Below are 20717 nucleotides of genomic sequence, written 5' to 3'. Positions count from 1 at the left end.
ACTGTCTATTCCCCCTCCATATCCTCTGATAAATGAAGACCTACAAAAGAAACATATTTTTATCTCTTTCTTTAAGTATGTGCAAAGAAGGGAAATGTATGATAATATTTTATCGCCAAAAGTTTACAAAGAAGAGAATATAGTGAAACACTACGAGAACTACTATGGTTCACATTTCAAAAATGAACTCATTAAAAACACAAAAAGCAAGTCTTGAATCTGGGGGGAAACAATCACTCAAACACTGACAGCTCATAGTGATCAAGGACCACGTGCTTGCTGCCAGTCAAAAATCCCTAACACATCACACACTTTTATCCTATTTAAATGGCTTTGCAAAAATGCCTGCTATTGCGGAAATTGCAATGAAGAAGAAGAGGAAAATCTACTGTAATACATGGAAGAGAAGAATTTTACTCCTCACAGGCATAAAGAATTTCTAGTTACCAGATAAAAATAGTAGATGAACCTGTGAATGAAAAATAGAAATTTGCTGCCCTGGGAATACGAAGCAATAATTATCTGGATTACAAGGAACTGCCAGTCTATCTGTCAGAGAGGAAAAGAAAATTAATTTGGAAAGAAAAATTAAATTCTCTGTAGAATCTGAAAGGGAAAATTATACTTACGAAAACCAAAGGCACAATGAGGTGATTTCTAATGGTGACACTCTCACACAAAGGGCTCCCTAAAAGGTTAATCATGAAGTGTAAGATATGGACAAAGACAGAAACAGACAGATTACTGTGAATATTTTTCTGTGAGAAAAGGACAGTAAATGGAATAGATTAGGTAATGGAGAGAAAGAGGGGCATTTTTTACTTAACAGAAGTACATCGGATTTTTTTTTCTCAGTTTTTTTTTTTTACACATTTGCAAATGGATTAGTGTGATTTTTCTGGTTGCTGTGAATAAATGCTTATATCTGCATTTCCCACAAAGATATTGAAGAAAGAATTTAAAATAACTGGGTAATAACATGTAAATATTTAAAGGGCGATAGGTTGTGCCTCCTTTTCAGCTGCAGGTGTAGAAGAAAAGATGGTATCATAGAGACCAGAAATGTGTTCCACTTCTTGGTTCCTCTTTCTTGTGTGTAACAAAAACATTGTACTAACATTAATTCAATAAAGAAATACTGTTACCCATAACTCAGTAAGCAAGATAGATGGAAGTAGATACTAGATGTAGGGAACTAGGAAAAAGTCTTGAAGTTCTGGAGAAGGAGCTAAGAAAGGTTCCTCATTGGAATAATGGAACATGGAGTGATTTCTAAATTTAAGATGAAGATGAGATAGTGCATACACCAGGAAGTATTTTTGACCTCAGAATTAATTTAACAATAGCAAATACTGTATTTGGAATGGATTGGTATCTCTGTTAAAAAAAAATAGAAATTTCCCCTTAAAGAAAAAGTGTTTTATTATTATTTCATTTTCTTTTATATCCTAGTCAATATAGATTTTGTGAAAGCAAAGCAAGTATGCAACAGCCTAATAAACCACAGCATCAGCCATGCAGCATTGAGACAAAATAAAAATCAGTGTAAATGTTTTCCACATCACTACTATGAAAGGAGATTTCAGGATATCATTGTGTATTAATTTTCCATCTTTTTGCACAACTGAAAACAACTCAATGAAAGAGGCAAGAATATTGATATGTTTACATAAATTTCATGAGTATATTCTTGGTTTCCAAAAGTGTTTATAAGAAATGGAAACTAAAAATGAATATTAAATACAATTAAGTAACTAGTTTATTTTTTTCAGCTATTTAAAGTTATTTGAGGAAAGTGTATAATGAACATGAAAGTAAAAAATACAGAACTGAAATGTAATATTTATACTGTTTTTAGCACACTTGCAAATGCAAAAATATTAACCTAAGGATAACTCCCCAATCAAAGGAAGGGCAAATATTTTAAAGTGGTCATTCTCTCATAAAAACAAACTAAAAATAAACATGAGGAATTAAGTATTTTCCTAATTTTAGGGAAAAAAGTAGGAATATTGCAGAAAAGAAGTCAGAGAATTTTACTGCATCTGCTTTCTCTGAAGATTTGGTACTAGCTACAGCATATTTCATACTCCTGTTTCCAAAGACTCCGGTAGCTCAGTTACATCCACACAGACTCTGGCTCCCATCTGCCTGGTATCAACTGCAGCATCTGAGATCCAGATGGGGGGTCACATAACTGAGTAGCTCTTGACAGGTCAGAAACAGCTTTATCTAAAAACACAAAGTTTGCCTGCCCTGCTCTTAATTCTATATGCACTGAACACTATTCATGTAAGGAAGTGATGAAAAATTGCAGACTGATCAATGCTGTGAGATTTTATACCGAACAGTTAGTGAAAAGGATGATTAATGAGAATAAGTTTTTCAAGTTAAGAGGAGAGATTTGCTTCTTTCCATAGGAAACAAAATCAAACTTAAAGAAAATATAGAAGATAAAATATGCTTAAATATTAAGAGAAAATTAAAAGTGCAAGATCAAATGAACAATTTTATAATTTTTCCTAAAATCACCTATTTATTCTCAGAAATATAAAATCCTACCACAGAAAAACAATGATTTTCGCATACTGACAAGAATATACTATTGATTTTAAGCTTTAGATAAAACTGCACATCTAAAAAGAGTCAGAAGGAACCAAATAGTTTACTTCTATAAAATAACACAAGACTAGTAATACTCACTTCCAAGTCTTTCAAGTTTTTCCTTCTAGTCTGTAGTAACTTTCCATATGTTTTTTCTTCCTGAGTTAATCTTTTTTCATATTCTGCTAGCTCATCTCGGAGATCATTAAATGCCATCTGAACATTTTGCTGCTTAGACATCACATCACTTAATTTTTTCCTTTGAAAGAAAAATGTTTCAATTATTTAATTGAGATATTCTGCCCACACAGAATGTTAAAGCATTTATTTATCGTTTTAATATTTAATTTAATAATCAGTAATATAGTATGAACCAAAAAAGATATGACTCCTCCTGCGCATCTCGATATAACATTTCACTGGTATGAAAAGCCTGACTTCAAAGTGGTTTTGAGGCATGAAAAGATGCCTTCCATTCTTGAAGGTCAATAAGCTCAGCTGCACATTCGGTCCCCCTGAATCATTGTGTTTGAATAAAGAGCTGAAACATCCACTCACATACAGTTGGCTTAAAAATGTACATAGAGAACTGCTTTATTTTTTTTTTCTAATCAAGAACCTAACGGAATAGTCTTGCAACACAACAATACGTAAGTGCATGAGATGGCAGACAGAGAAATGTAATACGATGACACCTGGGTCTTCCTTTCATGAAGAGGGATCCTTCCTTTCATGAATCCTGTAGGATCCAGCACTACCAGCTGCGTTCCCTTTGGCCTTGCCCAGCGGGTTCACCTTGATCCTTGCAGAGGAAGCCTGCTGGGCAACCAGCACCAGCACACTTCATAGAATCATAGACTGCTTAGGGTTGGAAGGGACCTCTAGAGATCATCTAGTCCAACCCCCTGCACACACAGGGTCACCTAGAGCACGTGGCACAGGACTGCGTCCAAGCGGGTTTGAAGATCTCCAGAGAAGGAGACTCCACAACCTCTCTGGGCAGCCTGTTCCAGTGCTCTGGCATCCTCACTGGCAAGAAATTTTTCCTTAAGTTCCTGTGGAACTTTTGGTGTTTCAGTTTGTGGCCGTTTCCTCTAGTTCTGTCGGTGGCCACCACTGAAAAGAGACCAGCACCATCCTCCTCACTGCCTCCCTTGAGGTACTTCTAGACACTGCTCAGGTCCCCTCTCAGCCTTCTCTTCTCCAGCTGAACGGGCCCAGCTCCCTCAGCCTCTCCTCATAGGGCAGATGTTCCAGGCCCCTGATCATCCTTGTGGCCCTGCGCTGGACTCTCTTGGCCCTCCAAGGCCTGCGTGGCCCAGCAGGCAGCCTGCATGTGCCGTTGGCTAGAGCCCTTTGAGACTATTTGTGGGACTCATCAGTCACAGTAAGAATTGGTCCATGTATCTTAAACCAGAGAAAACACAGAATGTGAGGAATCCTCCATCAATTAAGGATGCAACTGACCATGAATATTATTAGATTTCCAGAAATAATTCTGATGCCTGGAATTCCATTTGCTAGGCAGACAATTTATCATGAATGACTTCTACAAAGGCATTAAAACTGTAAGCAATAATCAAACAAAAATACCTTCAAATCATTGAGGAAAATTGTGTTATATTTCCTAGAAATAATACTGTAAAAGTAATAACATAACTACCCTTAAAAATTCATATAAGAGGTAGCTCTTACCCCAAATCAATTATAGATTTTTCTGTATTTTCGATCTGCATTTCCTTCATGTTCCATAATGAATTTAATTCACCAAGTTTGTTTTTAATATCTTCAGTAGTGTGAGAGTTTTCAGCAATTTGACTTGAAACAGCTGAATATTTTTCCTGGAAATTAAAAAAATATATGGCATGTACAGTAGGCAGGCCTAGATTTCCAGATACTGTATTTTAAGCACATGATTGTGGGCAACAGGGCATGCAGTTGTATCCCCAAAGAAGCAGAACTGCTTTCAGGGGGGGTTGCTGAAGCACTTAGTGCAACTGGAATAATTGTATATCCTTAAGAGCACAACTTCAAACATCCCAGTTAGAGGTTCCCAAATTCTTGCATGGACCTTCTACTATATATGAATAAAAATTTTAATATGACATTTGCATTTTTTGCAGTTGTGTGTGGGTATGAATGTTTGTACTCCTTCCTCATAAAACATATATCTTCATTTAATTTGCTCTCACATAATAAAGTTTTCAAAAAACGGTTTGCGCTGCAAAGACATTGTTAGTGACAGTGAAAGATAACAATTTTCATATTCGACACAGGTCCTGCCTATTTATTTCAGCACACATAGAGTAAGAGATTTAACTGGCATCTTTTATTACTATATCATCAAAATACTTACATGATTTAATACTGTTTCAAGGCAGACACTTGAAAATCTTGACTTTTGGAACAGTCAGTATTTCTAGATGTCATTGGCTCAAAGGAGCATGCACTCATTAGTTCTGAAAAACTGCTATTATTCATTTAGTTGACAAATAGGCAACTAAATTTTCCTCTCAGATATGAAGAACACTTGTGCTACACTATAGATAGTGAATGACTAAAGCACAGAGTATAAGACTTGTGAATTCAGCTTTAAAACTTTTCTCATCTACAAGTACACTCCTTTTCAAAGAGATGCTGAGGTATCTGTCTCCGTTGAAAACTGAAGCCTGATGAAAAACTTTAAATATATATATTTTTTCACTGAAGTCCCTGTTCTGCAGGGGACTTTCTTTCGTTTTAGATTCAAAGTTCTTTTCCATTCAAAAAGTGGCTGACTGCCACAGGGTCAAGAAAATGTAAAGATTCATTATAGAAGCAAACATTACTTTCAGTAGAAACAGTATTTGGTAAAAAAAAAAAAAAAAAAAAAATGCAGCTTCTCCAAAACAAAAGGGGTAAGCAAACCGTGGCAGCAAAACAGTAATACACAAGTGGGAGTCTACTTCTGGCTAATACTTTTAAAGTGGTCTTGTTGCATGCAAGAAAAATTAAATCTTGTAATCTATACTAATGAGTTGTGAGGAGCTATGTAAGTGAGTTAAATTGAGAAGGAGGACAATACCTTTTGATAACCCTTACACACACGGACACACACTACATATATATAATTTAAGTATGTTATGAATATGAATACTAAATTTCCATACCAATCCCCATATGAATACTAAATTTCAAGACCTCACATTTCATTAGACAAAGAATGTGCCAGAGTATTTAAAGATTACAATTCTTCTGTAAATACTGCCTTATTATGGCTCAAGCAGTAGTCTGATGTATAGTCCATTTTTTTCTTAGGAAGAAAAAGGCTTCTTAAAGGCATACCTGGTAGCTCACAAATTCAAGAATCAGTGTTTCTGTAACAGATATGAACAACAAAAAAAAAATTACAGTGTTCAAGGTGCCACAAACACATGACACTTCTCAGGCCTCTATCTGAATTTTATGAAGTTTCTGTACAGGATTAGATAGAAAATTCAGATTGCAAGCAGGAACATAAAATCGTTAAAAGGAAATAAAGATATGGTAAATAATGCAAACCCTGAGGCAATTGAACTGCCTACAGAGTCTCAAACCTCTGAGGAAAACTCTTATAAGCTGAGACTCAATTCCAGGAGAACCTGGAGAAATATCCTGTGATATACAGAATGCCACAGCTGGCCTGGCCTTAAACTTTATGAAATAGTGAAATCTGAGATGCCCAGGACCTAATTATATAAATATGTACAGAAAAAATCACGACCTTTATTTTTGTCCAAGAATAGCAAGTTCACATACGAGCTACTTTACAACCAAACCACCAATGCAAAAGAATTTTCTTTGACTTCTTGTATTTGCTTTGGGAGTTCTAATCTTTACAACTGAGAAGACAGATAAAAACAACAAACAAACAAAAACCCTAAGATTGGCTTCCAATGAAATGGAACACTAGCCATTAATCAGTGAAATCTGGTATCTATTTTAGAAGACTTCACAATGAGGTTTTAAAGCAAACAAACATAAATGCTCATATACTATGCATTCCATGATCCAAATGTTGGTAGGACTGAACATCTTTTTGGCTTGCTGCAGTGGGTAACAGCCAATGTCTTATCTAGCCTGAAAGAGTTCCTTGACATTGGGTCACTACCTAATGAACCCATTTTTTCTTAGCTGAAAAGACGACAAATGAATTACAGAGTAGAATTCACCTGCTCTTAACTAGGTATTTTGATTTTAGACATTTAAGTGCCAGCAAGCCAAACTAAGTTACTTAGAATTCAATGGTGAGAAGCAAACGATTCACCTTGTCCAAAAAGAGAGAAATTATGAAAGATTGGGTGAATTGCTTGATCATCTGGATGTTGGATTCCCCATATTATTTCTGCACTAAGAACACTGTAGAATCATAGCCATTTTCGCTGTAAGATCATTTAGGGTACACACAGGACAAACGTTAAACAAGTTATTCTTAACAAGTCAGAAGAAGCCTCGTTTTCCTATGATCATGTGAGCTTTTTATCTGATTAATCCTAGCTTCGTCCCATGTTGCCAACGCCGTGGCATCTTTGCTTCCGAGTCAATCCTCTCCCACCTATCTAATATGCCTAATATGCCTATATATCTAACAGCAAACAGGTGGAAACAAGGCTGTATTATTACTGATAAAAATAAGACAGCCCCTTTTATAAAGCCTCAGTTGATTCCTTTGCAGAGCTACCAGATGCTATATCAGACTCTAAGAATGTAACTTTTAAGCTACCCAAATATTGTTACTAGACATTAAGAGGATGGGGCAAAACTCTTCTCAGCGGTGGCCAATGACAGGACAAGGGGTAATGGACATAAATTCAATTAAAAAAGGAAGTGCCATCTCAAGTTTCATCTTCCTCTTCATACGAGGAAGAACTTCTCTGGTGTGAGGGTGCCAGAGCCCTGGCACAGGCTGCCCAGAGAGGCTGTGGAGGCTCCTGCTCTGGAGATCTCCAAACCCGCCTGGATGGACCCTGTGCCCCTGCTCTGGGTGTCCCTGCTGGAGCAGGGCTTGGACTGGGGGATCCCTAGAGCTCCCTGCCAACCTCAACCGTTCTGGGATTCTGGGATCAGTAATCTCATTAAAAATATGTTTTATTCCACTTACCCAGAATGTTACTCCACTATCTCAAATTTTGCTCAGATAACCAACAGATAGAGTTATTGACACAGTTATTAGTAGAAGCAGCCTCCAAAAAAACATCTAAGAAGGAAATCTCCTTAAAAACAGCGTAGTTCCTGACTACTAGGCTGACTCATCAGTCATTTCCACGTGTTCTACAATCTTTCTGTAAACCACCAGTTTGGCAGAAAACAATCATTAACAGGGAGAGGTGTAAAAAATCTGTCTTCCCTGCCAAATTTAGAAACCTGAGAGAATCAAAGAATTTTCCAACTATTAATTTAAGATCAGTCCTCTATACAGGAAGTCAAAGTCTTGCTGTTTTACTATATAGGCTACCAGTTATTCTGAGCTACGTGAAAACCTTTTTTCTCTCTGTGACACACTTTGGTATTATTAATGAATAACTTAAGTTCATACAATATAAAACGAAAAGATAATAAAAATGAATAGACTCTTGAAAACAAAATGCTTGTTTCTTATAATGCTTATAACCATATTTTTATAAAGCATAGTGCTCAATAATGAAATTCAAGTAATTTCCTTCGGTGGGTTATAGAGTTTAGTAACTCATAGAGTAGATATAAGCCATCATTTACAAAAAGATGCCATCTGCTGAGCAAACGTGCAATCAGCAGGCACTGGTTATTATACCAGAATCTTTTTCTTCCTTTATTGATTTTCTCCATTGTATTTCAAAAGCCCCTCCAGCAATCTGAGCCAGTGTAGCAAATGAAGAAAGCAAAGGACTTCTCAATGACCCCAATATCAATTCTGCTTTGTACTTCCACCCTGTCTCAAGGCTATGGACCTGATAGGTTAGTTCAAGCAAGAGACAGAAAATAGTACCTACACTGCAGGAATACACATACATCCAAAGCAACTGCGCAGAAATGACAGCCTAGCCTTTGGAATTAAATATATTTCCAAAAAGCCATACAAGCACTACGTTATTCACCTGTATATCATTTAATTGCTGCTGCAGAGTAGTGCTTTTTTGTTCCAGTTGTTGTTCTGTTTCCTTCTGCTCCTTATCTAGCTCTTGTGCCTTCTGATCCAAACACAACAGTTTCTGGAAAATATATGCACAAGCAGATGTGTTAGTGTTCAAAAGTTATTTTTCTCCTTTCTGTAGAAACATATCAGTTGTTAAATAACTCCTTTAAGAATTACCATTCACAAGCATATTTTTCTTTCCCTTTAAATATCTGTAATTCTATCTATATATTACTTCCTATGTTTATATATTCTGCACTTTGAATGACAAAATCCCAAACTTGAAAATAGGATATATCTTTGCTGCTTCATATAGCATTTACTGTTTTACATCAAAATTTAACTTCTTTTATTCTCCACGTATTTCTTTATTTATTACTTGGCAAAAGAAAGTAAAGTTTTGTATTCAAAATATGTATTTTGAATAGCTGCCATGGGAGTTCTAAAAAGCACAAAAGAAATGCTTATGATTTATGATCATTACAATATAAGAAATTAGAAGTGGGACAGTTAATCAGAAAATGGAAGAAGGAAGAAAATAAAACACTGCGATATTACGTTTTTATATTCTTCATTAACCTATTCTATTATTAACTAGCACATCGAGAAAAACAGTTCTTGTCTATTGCATTAAAACTGTGTCAACTATTAAAGGATAGAAATCATTATTGAAGAAAGTAATAAGTAAAACTTTAAATTGTATATACAGATTGCACAATAGTTATGTTACTCAAGGTCTATGTTCATATATAACAAAGAACACTAAAATGGGTAATAATATTTCTACTCTGAAAGAATATTTTAAACCTTTAATCAATGAGAAACTTCTTCCCTGAAATTCCCAATACCTTTTACACATCATTCCCATACAAATCTCCCTGTGCAAACTTTCCTTCCAAGCTTTTAAACCAGAAGTGAACACCCAGGCACAGGCGATGATGTATAGCCTACAACACACCTCCCTAGGTTTCCCAGAGACTAATGATGTGATCTTTGTCACATTGTTTCTATTTAGTTTCAGCTGGGGAAGGGCTAACAACATTAGTCACTGCCATTAACGCGTTGTTTTGAAAATACTATTAGCTATTAGAAGGTATTTTTTAAAAATAATTCAATTTGACTTATTAAACCTGCACTGAAAATAAACGATCATACAATCCATTATCTGAAGTGAAACAATTCAACACCCTCCATCTCTCCTCCAAAAATGGCAAGATATCGCTACACAAAGATGCTGCAAAGAACCCTTCAGATAGATTGAATAAAACTAAAACCTGTGGAAGAGGATCTCCAGTGACAAGCTACATACTGCTACTCAGACAGCTACAGGCTGATTCAGAGACAAAAACATCACATGGGTGAGAAGCAGCAGCAAAAATTATTGTATCTGTGCACTGGTCTGAACATGTTCAAAAAAACGTTGATCTTATTTACCTAAAAGAATGCTATATAAAAAAATATATGGCTTACAGAAAACTATCCCTGGTTCTGTACAAAACCAACAATTTTGTTTCCTCTTTATTTTGAAATAAAAATGAAGACATTCTGCTTTTTCTTTTCTGGCAGTAACGTCCATTGGAAATGCCCACCTCTTTCACACAGTTAAGAAATAATTATTTCTTGAAATACATTGATTACTGTATTTTCAGTTCCATTTCCTAAGACACTTATTTCCTTTGCCAAAAAAGTAAAGCTTCAAATACGTTCTCTAGATTGTGTAGCTGCTTCTCACAGTGAACAAGGTGTCCCTGACCCCCCCGTCATACAAATGTGAAAGCCAAAGTGTTGCAATCATGACAGAAGACTCAGAGCTTCCCCAAAAGTACAAGGGTGCAAAAGGAGTGTGCAAAAAAGGAAATACTTTTAATTTTAAAAAAAATCTCTGAATAAATTTCACACAGTTCTGCAAAATAATTATCGAATGGTTTTGTCTGAGTTTTTTTCTGAAATATAATGTACAGCTATTATGCTTGGTCCTAACCAAATTATGTTTGGTTTAGAGTCTGGATATCTCATGCCATTTCAGAAAAGAAAGGACTGTTTCTACGTATTTTGGTTGAGGTGGTGGGGGATATGGAACTATGTGCATTGCTGCACTGCCTGCAAATGCCTGTCCACCTTGCTTCAGGCTCATATTTGTAGGACAGCTAGCTCAGGTATTTTCCAAAAGCATCCATCATCATCCCACTGTGATTCTAAACACAGTAGCTGATTTACACAGCAATGTCACTGTACACCCTGTCCTCTATTACCACCCTTGTAGCACTCATTTCGTATGCAACACTTTGAAAGACCTTAGAAGTCATCAGATCTAAAAGACGAGATAAACCTAAAGAAGGTGTGCTTCTCAGTCATACACTTTTATTTAGCATTTCTGTTATCCTTTTGAGGAGGAATAGACAAAGGTTACTCTGTTAAGTAGGTAACAAAGGTTACATGTTCATAGAATCATAGAATAGAATCACAGAATGCTTAAGGTTGGCAGGGACCTCTAGAGATCATCTAGTCCAACGCAGGGTCACCTAGAGCACATGGCACAGGACTGCGTCCAAGGGGGTTTGAAGATCTCCAGAGAAGGAGACTCCACAACCTCTCTGGGCAGCCTGTTCCAGGGCTCTGGCACCCTCACTGGGAAGAAATTTTTCCTTAAGTTCCTGTGGAACTTTTGGTGCTTCAGTTTGTGGCCGTTCCTGAGGTTGACCCATTCACATATCCTGAAAATATGACAGAAGAGGCTACGAGGGCATCATCGGACAACGGGAGGAAAACGGCCCCTTGGCCGTCCTTCCAAGATGACCAGAGGGGCCAACCGAAGTGCGTCCGATCGTGACAGTAGAAAGGGCTCTACCAGAAGCAAAAGGAAAAAGGAATGGACCTCCTGGCATATTTAATTTAGACAATTCAAATAGGTTGAGAACTTGTTTCCAAGACAAATATCTATATCTATCATTACAGACAGCAGACCCTTCACAAGAGGAATGAAAAAATTGTGATTGTTATTACTCATGAATTAGGAAAAAGAGTCCCTGGACTGTAAATACACTCTCACACATAGTTTGTTCTCTTCATCTTATAGCTATAGCAAAGAGGTATAGAGGAAATATAAGCAAATAGTGCATATTCTTCCCTTTTGTATCAAAATAGATCACACAAGAGAAAGACTTTGTCTAATAAGGAAAGCAAGGAAGTTCAAAACTAAGGCTGATGCCTTGTTTCACAAATACAGTATAACCCTTCATTGAAAATCTGGGCAGTATAGGATCACACCTGAATTCTGGGCTACAGGTTTGTTGGGTTTCTTTGTTTTGTTTTGCTTTGTACTACCTAAACAGCAAATAACCTAGTGAGTATTCTTGAATCTACCAATTTACCTCATGGTTTTCTTTAAATGTATCTTTATTTCTTCTAAATTTTGTTTCTAGTTCAGCTACTGGTCTCTCAATCTCTTCTATTCTCTTCATGTCTTCTTCTTTTTTCTTCAATCCCTCTTTTCGTTTTTCCTCCAGCTCACTATAAATTGCTTTAATCTCAACCTGTTTTTTAAGAGTATAGGTAGAATTAGTTTGCAATATATAAACCAGAAGCAAAAACAGAACATGAAAAAAAATCCAATTTTGAAAGAACATTTATACTCTTAATTAGATATGATGAACTGACCAAAAATTAATTCTACATACATGCACAAAAACCAGAGGTTAAGAAACACATAAGGAGATTTAAAATATCCTCAAAATGAAATAAAAATTAGTCATTAAGCCAGAATATGCCAGAAGCCCTTGAACAAGAAAGATTGAACAGCCAGCTGAATTGGCAAAAACAAGTATGTATGCATTACTTTGAAGCATACAATGAAATTACAGTATTACATCAGCAACTACTAGAAAATGATTCCATAAAAGAGCTTCCTTCCTAAAATGTTAAATATTTATTTAAAGAGTGAAAAAACCCTCCGATGAAAAGACACCTACACACATATTCCTCCTTATTGGAAGTACTCCATGCTGCATAATATTTTAAATTCGATATAATGAAACAGTATTTAGTGAAGTTATGGATAAAGTTCCAGATGACAACATAGTTGGTAGCAAAAATGGTTAAGATTTGCAGGAAAATATTAATATTTCTCATTTTCTGGTGCTTTAAGCTTGGATGCCTTCAGGAGCTGTGCAAGAACAGCCCACTGCATAACTGCTATGCACTTTGACAGTAACTCATTAGTGATAGCTTAGTTCTTAGATCCTGCAACAGCCCTTGACATCATGATTAAGTTTTGTCCTATTAGTAGGACACAACTCTCTTGACAGCAGGGGTATGGAGACTGTGACAGAGCTTCAGCTTTAGAAGGAAAACAAAACATTCAAACAAACAAACAACAACTAAAAAACCCACCTGAGAAGTGTAGGATATGATCAAGAACTCAAAAAAGAAAATATTCTAAAAACACATGAACCGTGAAGAAAAAAAGAAAGGACAAAAAAGACAGTTCTGAGCACTAAATCTACATTCTCTTAGGGATTTTTTCTTTTTCCATATGTAGGTCAAAAGAATCTTTTAGCTAAAATTTGCCCGAGTGATCTTTGTCAAAATGAAGAGAAGGAAAAGGAGAATTTTTGTTCCAGTGAATGATCTAAATGACAAGCACTGAGGCCCAAAAACCGAGGAAGCACCAAATCCAACCTGTCATGCTATGGCAGTCAGGCCCAGGTGTGTTTTCTTCATCCTTTTCTGACACAAACCCTGGAAACCAGAGGGGTCTTCACAGCCCACAAATACACGTAACAGAGATCTTGTGCACCACATGGCTTAGAAGAGGAATGTTTAACACTTTTATTAGTACCTGAGATAAACAGGGCATTCAAGACCACTCTCAGGGCTCATCTTTCTAAACCTGGGAGACCCAGGTACTCGACTCTGCTACTGCAAAGTTCAAAATCAAAGAACGGGTGATCATAACAGAAGCAAGATGGAGACTGTGAATGAAGCAAATCTAAGGGTTCAGAACATCAGAATAGTGACAACGTAGGAGTGATGATGAGGAGGGATGAAATAAGATGAACAAGAACGGTGAGTGTGGGAGGCACAGTACTGGGAATATTTTTCCCTCATATGAAGAAAGACATGAATCTCAGATGCATTCACCTACCAACTATGAAAAGGTTCTCAGGATAGGTTATGTACTGCTATGTTAATGACCACAGCAGATCTTCAGTATTAGAGGAATCTTGGACGAGAAGCAAGCAAGCAACTGGTACTAAGTTGTATGAAAGAGTTTTGTTTTTTTTTTACTTCTTGCAAGGAAACTGATTCAGCCGGTGCAAAAGGGTTGTTGCCATTACCACTGTATCACATCTCCATACAGGACTTGTAAGCAGACTAAAAATCCCAGCAGCACTAGTAACCCCTGGAAATCCAGTACTTTATCATGTCGACAGGAACCAGGGCAAAGACAGTATCAAAGCCAGTTCAACAGTCACTGATTCTACTTGGTCTCCTGTCTCAGTAAGGTCTTTATTTTGCTGGATTGAAACTTTGAAGGATACTTCAACGCTGAAAAACGCTGAAAAGATATCAGCATTTCTATGAGGATGGTCAGAAAGTATCAGTGCAGACCAGACCAAAAGAACTACATTCTCAATCCAAATACTAAACCATTGGTGTTAATTTGACAGGGTACGCTAGGAGGAAAATTGTGTTAGTGTTGCATTGCCATGAAGTATGGCTGTGAAGTAAAAACAAGCAAATAAACACAAAACAACAACTGCATAACTGTGGAAGAATTTCAATTTGACGTAAACTGGTTATTGTGATATTTACCTGAATCTTTCTCACAATTCCTTTTTGAACTTGAATTTCTTTTTTAATAGTCACCTCCAATTGCTAAAAAGAAAAAAAGAAGTAACGCATTAGAAATAAATACACGGACAAGATGATCCCTAGAGGTCCCTTCCAACCTTAGCCATTCTGTGATTCTGTGGTTCTGTGATTAACACTAACATTGCAATGAGAGTGAACACAGTTTGTCTAAAGTATCAGACTATTAAAAAAGGAAAGTGTATTTGTGGACAAATACACAGACCACCTTTTTATATTTTATGGCGGATATAAAAATTCCACATGTTGCATTCTTTTCATCTGTATTTCTGCATGCTGAATCTTACACATTACAGTACTACTGATCGTAAAAAGCACTATGCAGATGTTCAGGATTATTTACTAAGAATTGGGCAACGGAAAAAAAAACATCAAAAACATATGCAATTCTTCACAGACATTGCAAGGTTGCTACATCAGGATGACTTTCAATAACAATTCTTGATAACCAATCACATCCTACTTCGAAAGAAAAAAAAATAATGTAGTGTTTTAGTTTCAATGGCAATTTAGTATCAACAAATTGTATCAGATTGCTCTGATCATTGACTTATATAAAGAATGAGATTGTTATTTACTTCCATACATTTCACATCATTTAGGAATCACAAGAACTTTGTATGGTTGGAGTCTGTCAACTGTAATCTTCAGCCTTTCACTGCTTCTGGCCATTCAGTAATCAGTTTAGTTTCTCCTCAAGAGGTTACAGTTATCCACTCTTTTTGAGTGTTTTAAAACACTTGCTAAAAATCGAAAGTTTTGTGTTATTATTTCCTTGATGCTAGATTGCTCGTAACAATAAATTTCTGATATGAATGGCAGTATTTTCTATTTTTCCACTATAAAATGATTAAAAAATGTACAACCTTGTAGTGGATTTTTTCACTTGTTATTTTTTTTTCCAAGTCGTCATACTTTGCTTTTTTTTCACTGTAAGACAATTCAGCATCATAGAGATTTTTCTTCACTCTTTGTATTTGCTCTTCAACTTTATGTATGTTTTTGCAGACAGTCTTTATTTCTGACTCATATTTCTTCTTTTTTCTTGAGCTATTGAAATAAAATGAAATGATATTACTTCACATTACTTGCTTATAAAGTATATGGGATAAAATAAAAAGAAAAATTTATTGAATAATATAAAATATTTTTAAATAAAAATCAAAAGCAATATTATCCTTCTGCTTTGATGCTGAAAACAGCATGCTTTTCCCCAAAAATCCTCTTTTTTCATAAGCATTTGCCTTTACAGTTCACTGATATCAAACTATTACACATTTTTGTCTTGCACATCTGCATTATTAATCTGTAATATAACACTATCATTTTGGGATAAGGAGAAAATGGCAAAAAGAGCCACTAAAATATTAATATTACTCGCACAACCTCAGTTCATCTGTCTTTCTTATAATATATGAGCATGTTCAAGGAACAGAGTACTTCATGCCAGTGCTGGGAATACTTCATACTAGTGTTGTGGTGCAGGTCAGCCATTCAGCATTTTGCTATTTGTATAATTCTTAAGTAGCATAACACAGTTGTAGTTCACTTTATTATAGTAATAAGAAAGAAAAACATTCTTTAGAAGTGAGCTTTTTAACTGAAGTGAACTTAAAATATTATCAGATTAGAATATCAGATTGCAGAGCAGAAAACAAACTAATAGAAATAAAAAACTCCCAACAGGTCAATCCGCAGGTATAACCCCTGTATAATTAGAACTTAATGTTCTCCAATCAAATGTTTCTTTATGGAAGAATGGGATTCCTGAAAAAATAAACTGCTCACTGAGGATATCTGCTGAATCAGCATGATAAAACTGAACAGTACTGTAAGGATCCCCACAGGCCACACACATCATACTTAACCTGCAAACCCTGCACTGATTACCCATATCCCCAGTTGAATTAGGGGCCAGAATGATCTCTCAAAACACAGAGTATCATTTGTTCAGTTAAAAGAAGAAAGCATAAATAACCTTGCAAAGTGCAAAGGTTACTGCACAAGGACTAATCTTCATAAATTATTTCTTCCACATAGATACACACATATTCTACTTTCAGTGCACATGAACCACTCATCCTAAATACACAGTTTTACAATCAGCAGTATCTTTTATATAATTCTTGAACATTTTTGCACTTTGTAAGGCAGTGTAGGCCCACATCAACTTAATTTGCCTTTCTGAAATTCAAATAATACAGAAGAACAAACCAAGAGAACAAGGAATATTGTCATTATGCATCTTGGTGAACTACATCTACCATGTATGTAGCATGTACTACAACTATCCTTCCTCTGTTAAAGGACTGTCATAACCAACGCTTAAGCAGTTGACTAATGTGATGAAGACAAACCTCACAGTCCTGAGAGAACTGAGACAGCAGTATGATTTTCCCAATACTTAAAAGAAGATCTGGAAGCTTTAGGAATGCCACACGCCTGAAAGACACTGTGTTTAGAGCCATAAGTGACTGCTTCACATCTTCACATAAAATCATAATGCAGATGTTTTTCAGAGATATTGTAGAAGTTGTAATAACCCTACCAGGCTATGTGAAACTGGAGGCACTACTGCTGCTGCTTGATAGAAAGTGCTGCGTAGTGACCAACCAAGTTAGGCAGTTCTTAAACAAAGGCCTATGTCCAACTGATGAGACCAAAACCAACCAATCAAACAACAACTCAACTTGGCAATCTTGGCATATACCAGTAAGATCTTGTTTCTTGTAAATTAATACACTGGAGATGACAAAAATCTACTATGTGGAGTAAAGCATCCAGTCACACAAGCATGTTAGGAAAAAGAGAGCTGAGACTATGCAAGCAAATGGCCCAAATTAGCCTTAGATGATAATAAGAAAGAGCAACACAGGTCTTGTTTATAGGGAGGCAATACAAAGGCAGAGGTACTCTTGTCCTTCCAAGTCTAACACAATTCAGTTAGGAAGTATCATATGAGAAGGTAGTAACACTCCTATTCTTTAGACTTCCATAGGTCTGCCTGTGTCACATACAATGCTGACACTTTCTGGCACATCAGTCAAGTTAGCAATGTGAGTAGTTTCAGGTGCTGTGACATAACCATGAGTTTATGAGAGTTATGCTCACCTTGTACAGAAAATAGGAATATTTAGAGTGCAGGTGTCGCTAAAAACTTAGATGACCAAGAGATTTATTTCCTGAATGTACTGCATGATCTAAATCGGAACGACCCACAACGAAGCATCCCAGAAAGAAGATGAGAAACAAGTTCTTTCACTTTCTTGTAGCCTTTTAGGAAGTGGCCAAACGCTCATTTTTTAGTCCTGTTTAAGTAAAGTGCCAGGACTCCTGTTTGTATGCAATTAATCAGAACAAATACTCCAATTCTTAGACTAACACAAGACAATGTATTGGTTTTAGAAATTACGTTCTCATGAATTACTGCAATTTCACAAAACATAGCGATTTTTCCCCAATAAAAAAGGACATAGTAAAATCAGAGTGCACTCAGAAAGAAAATAAAACATGAATATGTTGAGGGAAGAGCTGCGAGAATTGCTATGGTTGGCTCTGAATCTGAAACAAATGTTCTGACATGCCCTGACAAATATTTCTTAAATAAGGCAAGAGATTCAACGTTGTCTTCAAATCATCCTTTGAAGATATAAATAGACTGAGCTCCTGGAATCCTTCACTGCCAGGAAATGTCTTAATCATTCTCTGGCTCTTGGATCTGAACTTTCAAATACACTTCTTGAACCCCTGAACATGTTGAAGAACACAATAGTCATACAGACTCACTGTCATACACACTATAGTTGAAATGAATAACACTCAAAGGATTTCTCTCATGAATTTGTCCATTCTTTCTGGGTTGCTTGTAAACATTTACTGCAAAATACAATCTCAGCTAATGATACTTCCCAAAGCAGTTTTCCAAAAATTCCCTTCTCTCTCCATGTTTGCCTGTACATATTCTTAGAAGCTTGTGACTCATCTTTCAGCTACCAGTTAATATTCCAAACAAAGGCAAAATCCCTCTTCATTGCCTTACAACTATGAACAAATAAAATAGTCTTAATCCATATAAAAACTAGTCAATTAGTCAATATAATTGCAAAAAAAAAAATTAAGACGACAATGTTCTCTAATTCTAAAATGTTCTAATCATCTTAATATATATGTCCATAAACAGCAGAACTCATGAAACCTGGATCTTTACTCCTTTGTGTCTCAAGGTTGGTTGACTTTGGTATATAAAGGTAAGATCTAACTTAGGGCATTAGGAAACTGTGTGCACCTATCTATCTGCTTTCTTTTTTCTCTTTTTTCTTTTATTTTTTTCCTCTTTTCCCACATCTCATTAATACATATATTAATATATATGACTTTATAATAAAATACTATAAAGTAAACATTACAATTTTGTAATATTAAAATATTAAAAAATAAAAATAAAGTAAAATACGAAGTAAAATGAAATATATGTCATAAGTGATAACAAAAAAGTTTTGGAAACAGAGTTTTCTGTTAACAAAAAGAATATTCTTTTTTTAGAATATTCCTTTTTTAAAACAAAAATAATTGACGAACTTAATACTTTATTTCTGGTAGAATTTTAGTTTTGTTCTTGAATTTTAAATGAAGGTCAAAAAAGATAAATGGTAAATTTCATCCAGACTTGATTTTAAATTATTGAAAAACTACACACAGACTTAAAACAACAGAAGTGAGGTTCTCTTTTATAGGCATGCTTTTAGTTAAAGCATAACAATTGCTTCCTACATTTACATTGCATAATGTTTTAATTACCTATCTGCAGAATTATGAAAAAATTCTTCACTTTCCCGAAGAAGTTCTTTATTTTCATGTTTCAAAGCATTCAGTTCTTCACTAATATTGAGTAGCTTTTTTTTTATAGTCTGTAGATCCCTTTCCCAGGTGAATTTCTAAGGAATGTTAAGACATTAAGACATTATTTAGTAGAAACTGAAACTATTTCAGGCTAGCATAGATGATGCAAGCACCTACTTCAGTTACATAAAAAACAACAAAAAAACTTACTAATTTTTCAGTAGCTTTTGTCACTTCAGAACAAGCCTCTGATATTTTTATGTTCTCATTTTCTTGGGCAGCTATTTTATTATTCAAATCTTCTATCTAGAAAACATGTTATAATTAAATGATATAAATACATCCTATATTTATTTGCAACAATTAAACAACATATTTAAAAATAAATTTAAAATAGAGGTAAGAAATGAAGGTTACTGAACAGTATCTACGAGGAAGGACTAAGCGAGCTGGGACTGTTTAACCTGGAGGAGAAGGCTGAGAGGAGATCTGAGCGACATGTACAAGTCCCTGAGGGGAGAATGTAGGGAGGATGGGGCCAGGCTCTTCTTGGTGGTGGCCGGTGACAGGACAAGGGGTAATGGGTACAAGTTGAACCCCAGGCAGCTCCATGTCCATGTGAGGAAGAACTTCTTTGGTGTGAGGGTGCCAGAGCCCTGGCACAGGCTGCCCAGAGAGGCTGTGGAGGCTCCTGCTCTGGAGATCTTCAAACCCGCCTGGATGGACCCTGTGCCCCTGCTCTGGGTGTCCCTGCTGGAGCAGGGCTTGGACTGGATGATCTCTAGAGGTCCCTGCCAACCTCAGCCATTCTGGGATTCTGGGATATTTCATGCTTTGTTATTCATATGTACATGCCCATTATCTTTATTATCTTTAGAGTTCAGTAAGCATATACTTATGTCATATATGAACTGGCAGGGTGCAAGTGGTATAATTGACTCCATTAGTTCCTCTCAGCCTCAAAATTGTCTTTAGTGTTCCAATATTTCCCAATATCCTTTGCTGACTTAATACAGAGACTTATACATAGATTCAATGACAGATCGGTGATTACTTGAACTTAAGGAAAACAAGGATGTTAAGGGAAGGAAACATCCACAGGGTAAGAAAAACATCTGAACTGGCCTCAGATAAGTAACGGCTTCCCTGCTCACTGGGATTTTGATAAACCTTTTTTTCCCTCACCACCCTCCTTCCTCTGCAGAAGCTGAGCAATCCCGGCAGAACTTGGCAAAGCCTTATCCTTAGAGATATGGGTCCAGCTGGGATACGT

General features: G+C 36.0%; 1 protein-coding gene across 1 annotated transcript in view; it reads right to left on the bottom strand.

Annotated features, from left to right (window-relative positions):
- Positions 1-588: 588 nt before the first annotated feature.
- The window catches only part of LOC104564775 (coiled-coil domain-containing protein 178-like), a 47487-nt gene continuing 27358 nt past the window's right edge, over positions 589-20717 (bottom strand). The window contains exons 8-12 of the mRNA XM_088536367.1: positions 19655-19750; positions 8697-8810; positions 4300-4445; positions 2704-2863; positions 589-606 (exon numbers count right to left, since the gene is read on the bottom strand). Of these exons, the coding sequence (XP_088392493.1) occupies positions 589-606; positions 2704-2863; positions 4300-4445; positions 8697-8810; positions 19655-19750 (534 nt within the window). The remainder of the gene's footprint in view (positions 607-2703; positions 2864-4299; positions 4446-8696; positions 8811-19654; positions 19751-20717) is intronic.

The sequence above is a fragment of the Tinamus guttatus genome, unplaced genomic scaffold (genome assembly GCF_059628265.1).
Source record: "Tinamus guttatus ecotype Peru unplaced genomic scaffold, ASM5962826v1 Tinamus_guttatus_pri_ptg000659l, whole genome shotgun sequence".
NCBI lineage: Eukaryota > Metazoa > Chordata > Aves > Tinamiformes > Tinamidae > Tinamus > Tinamus guttatus.
Note: the sequence above shows the minus strand (reverse complement) of the source record. Positions and strands in the feature narration are given on the sequence as shown.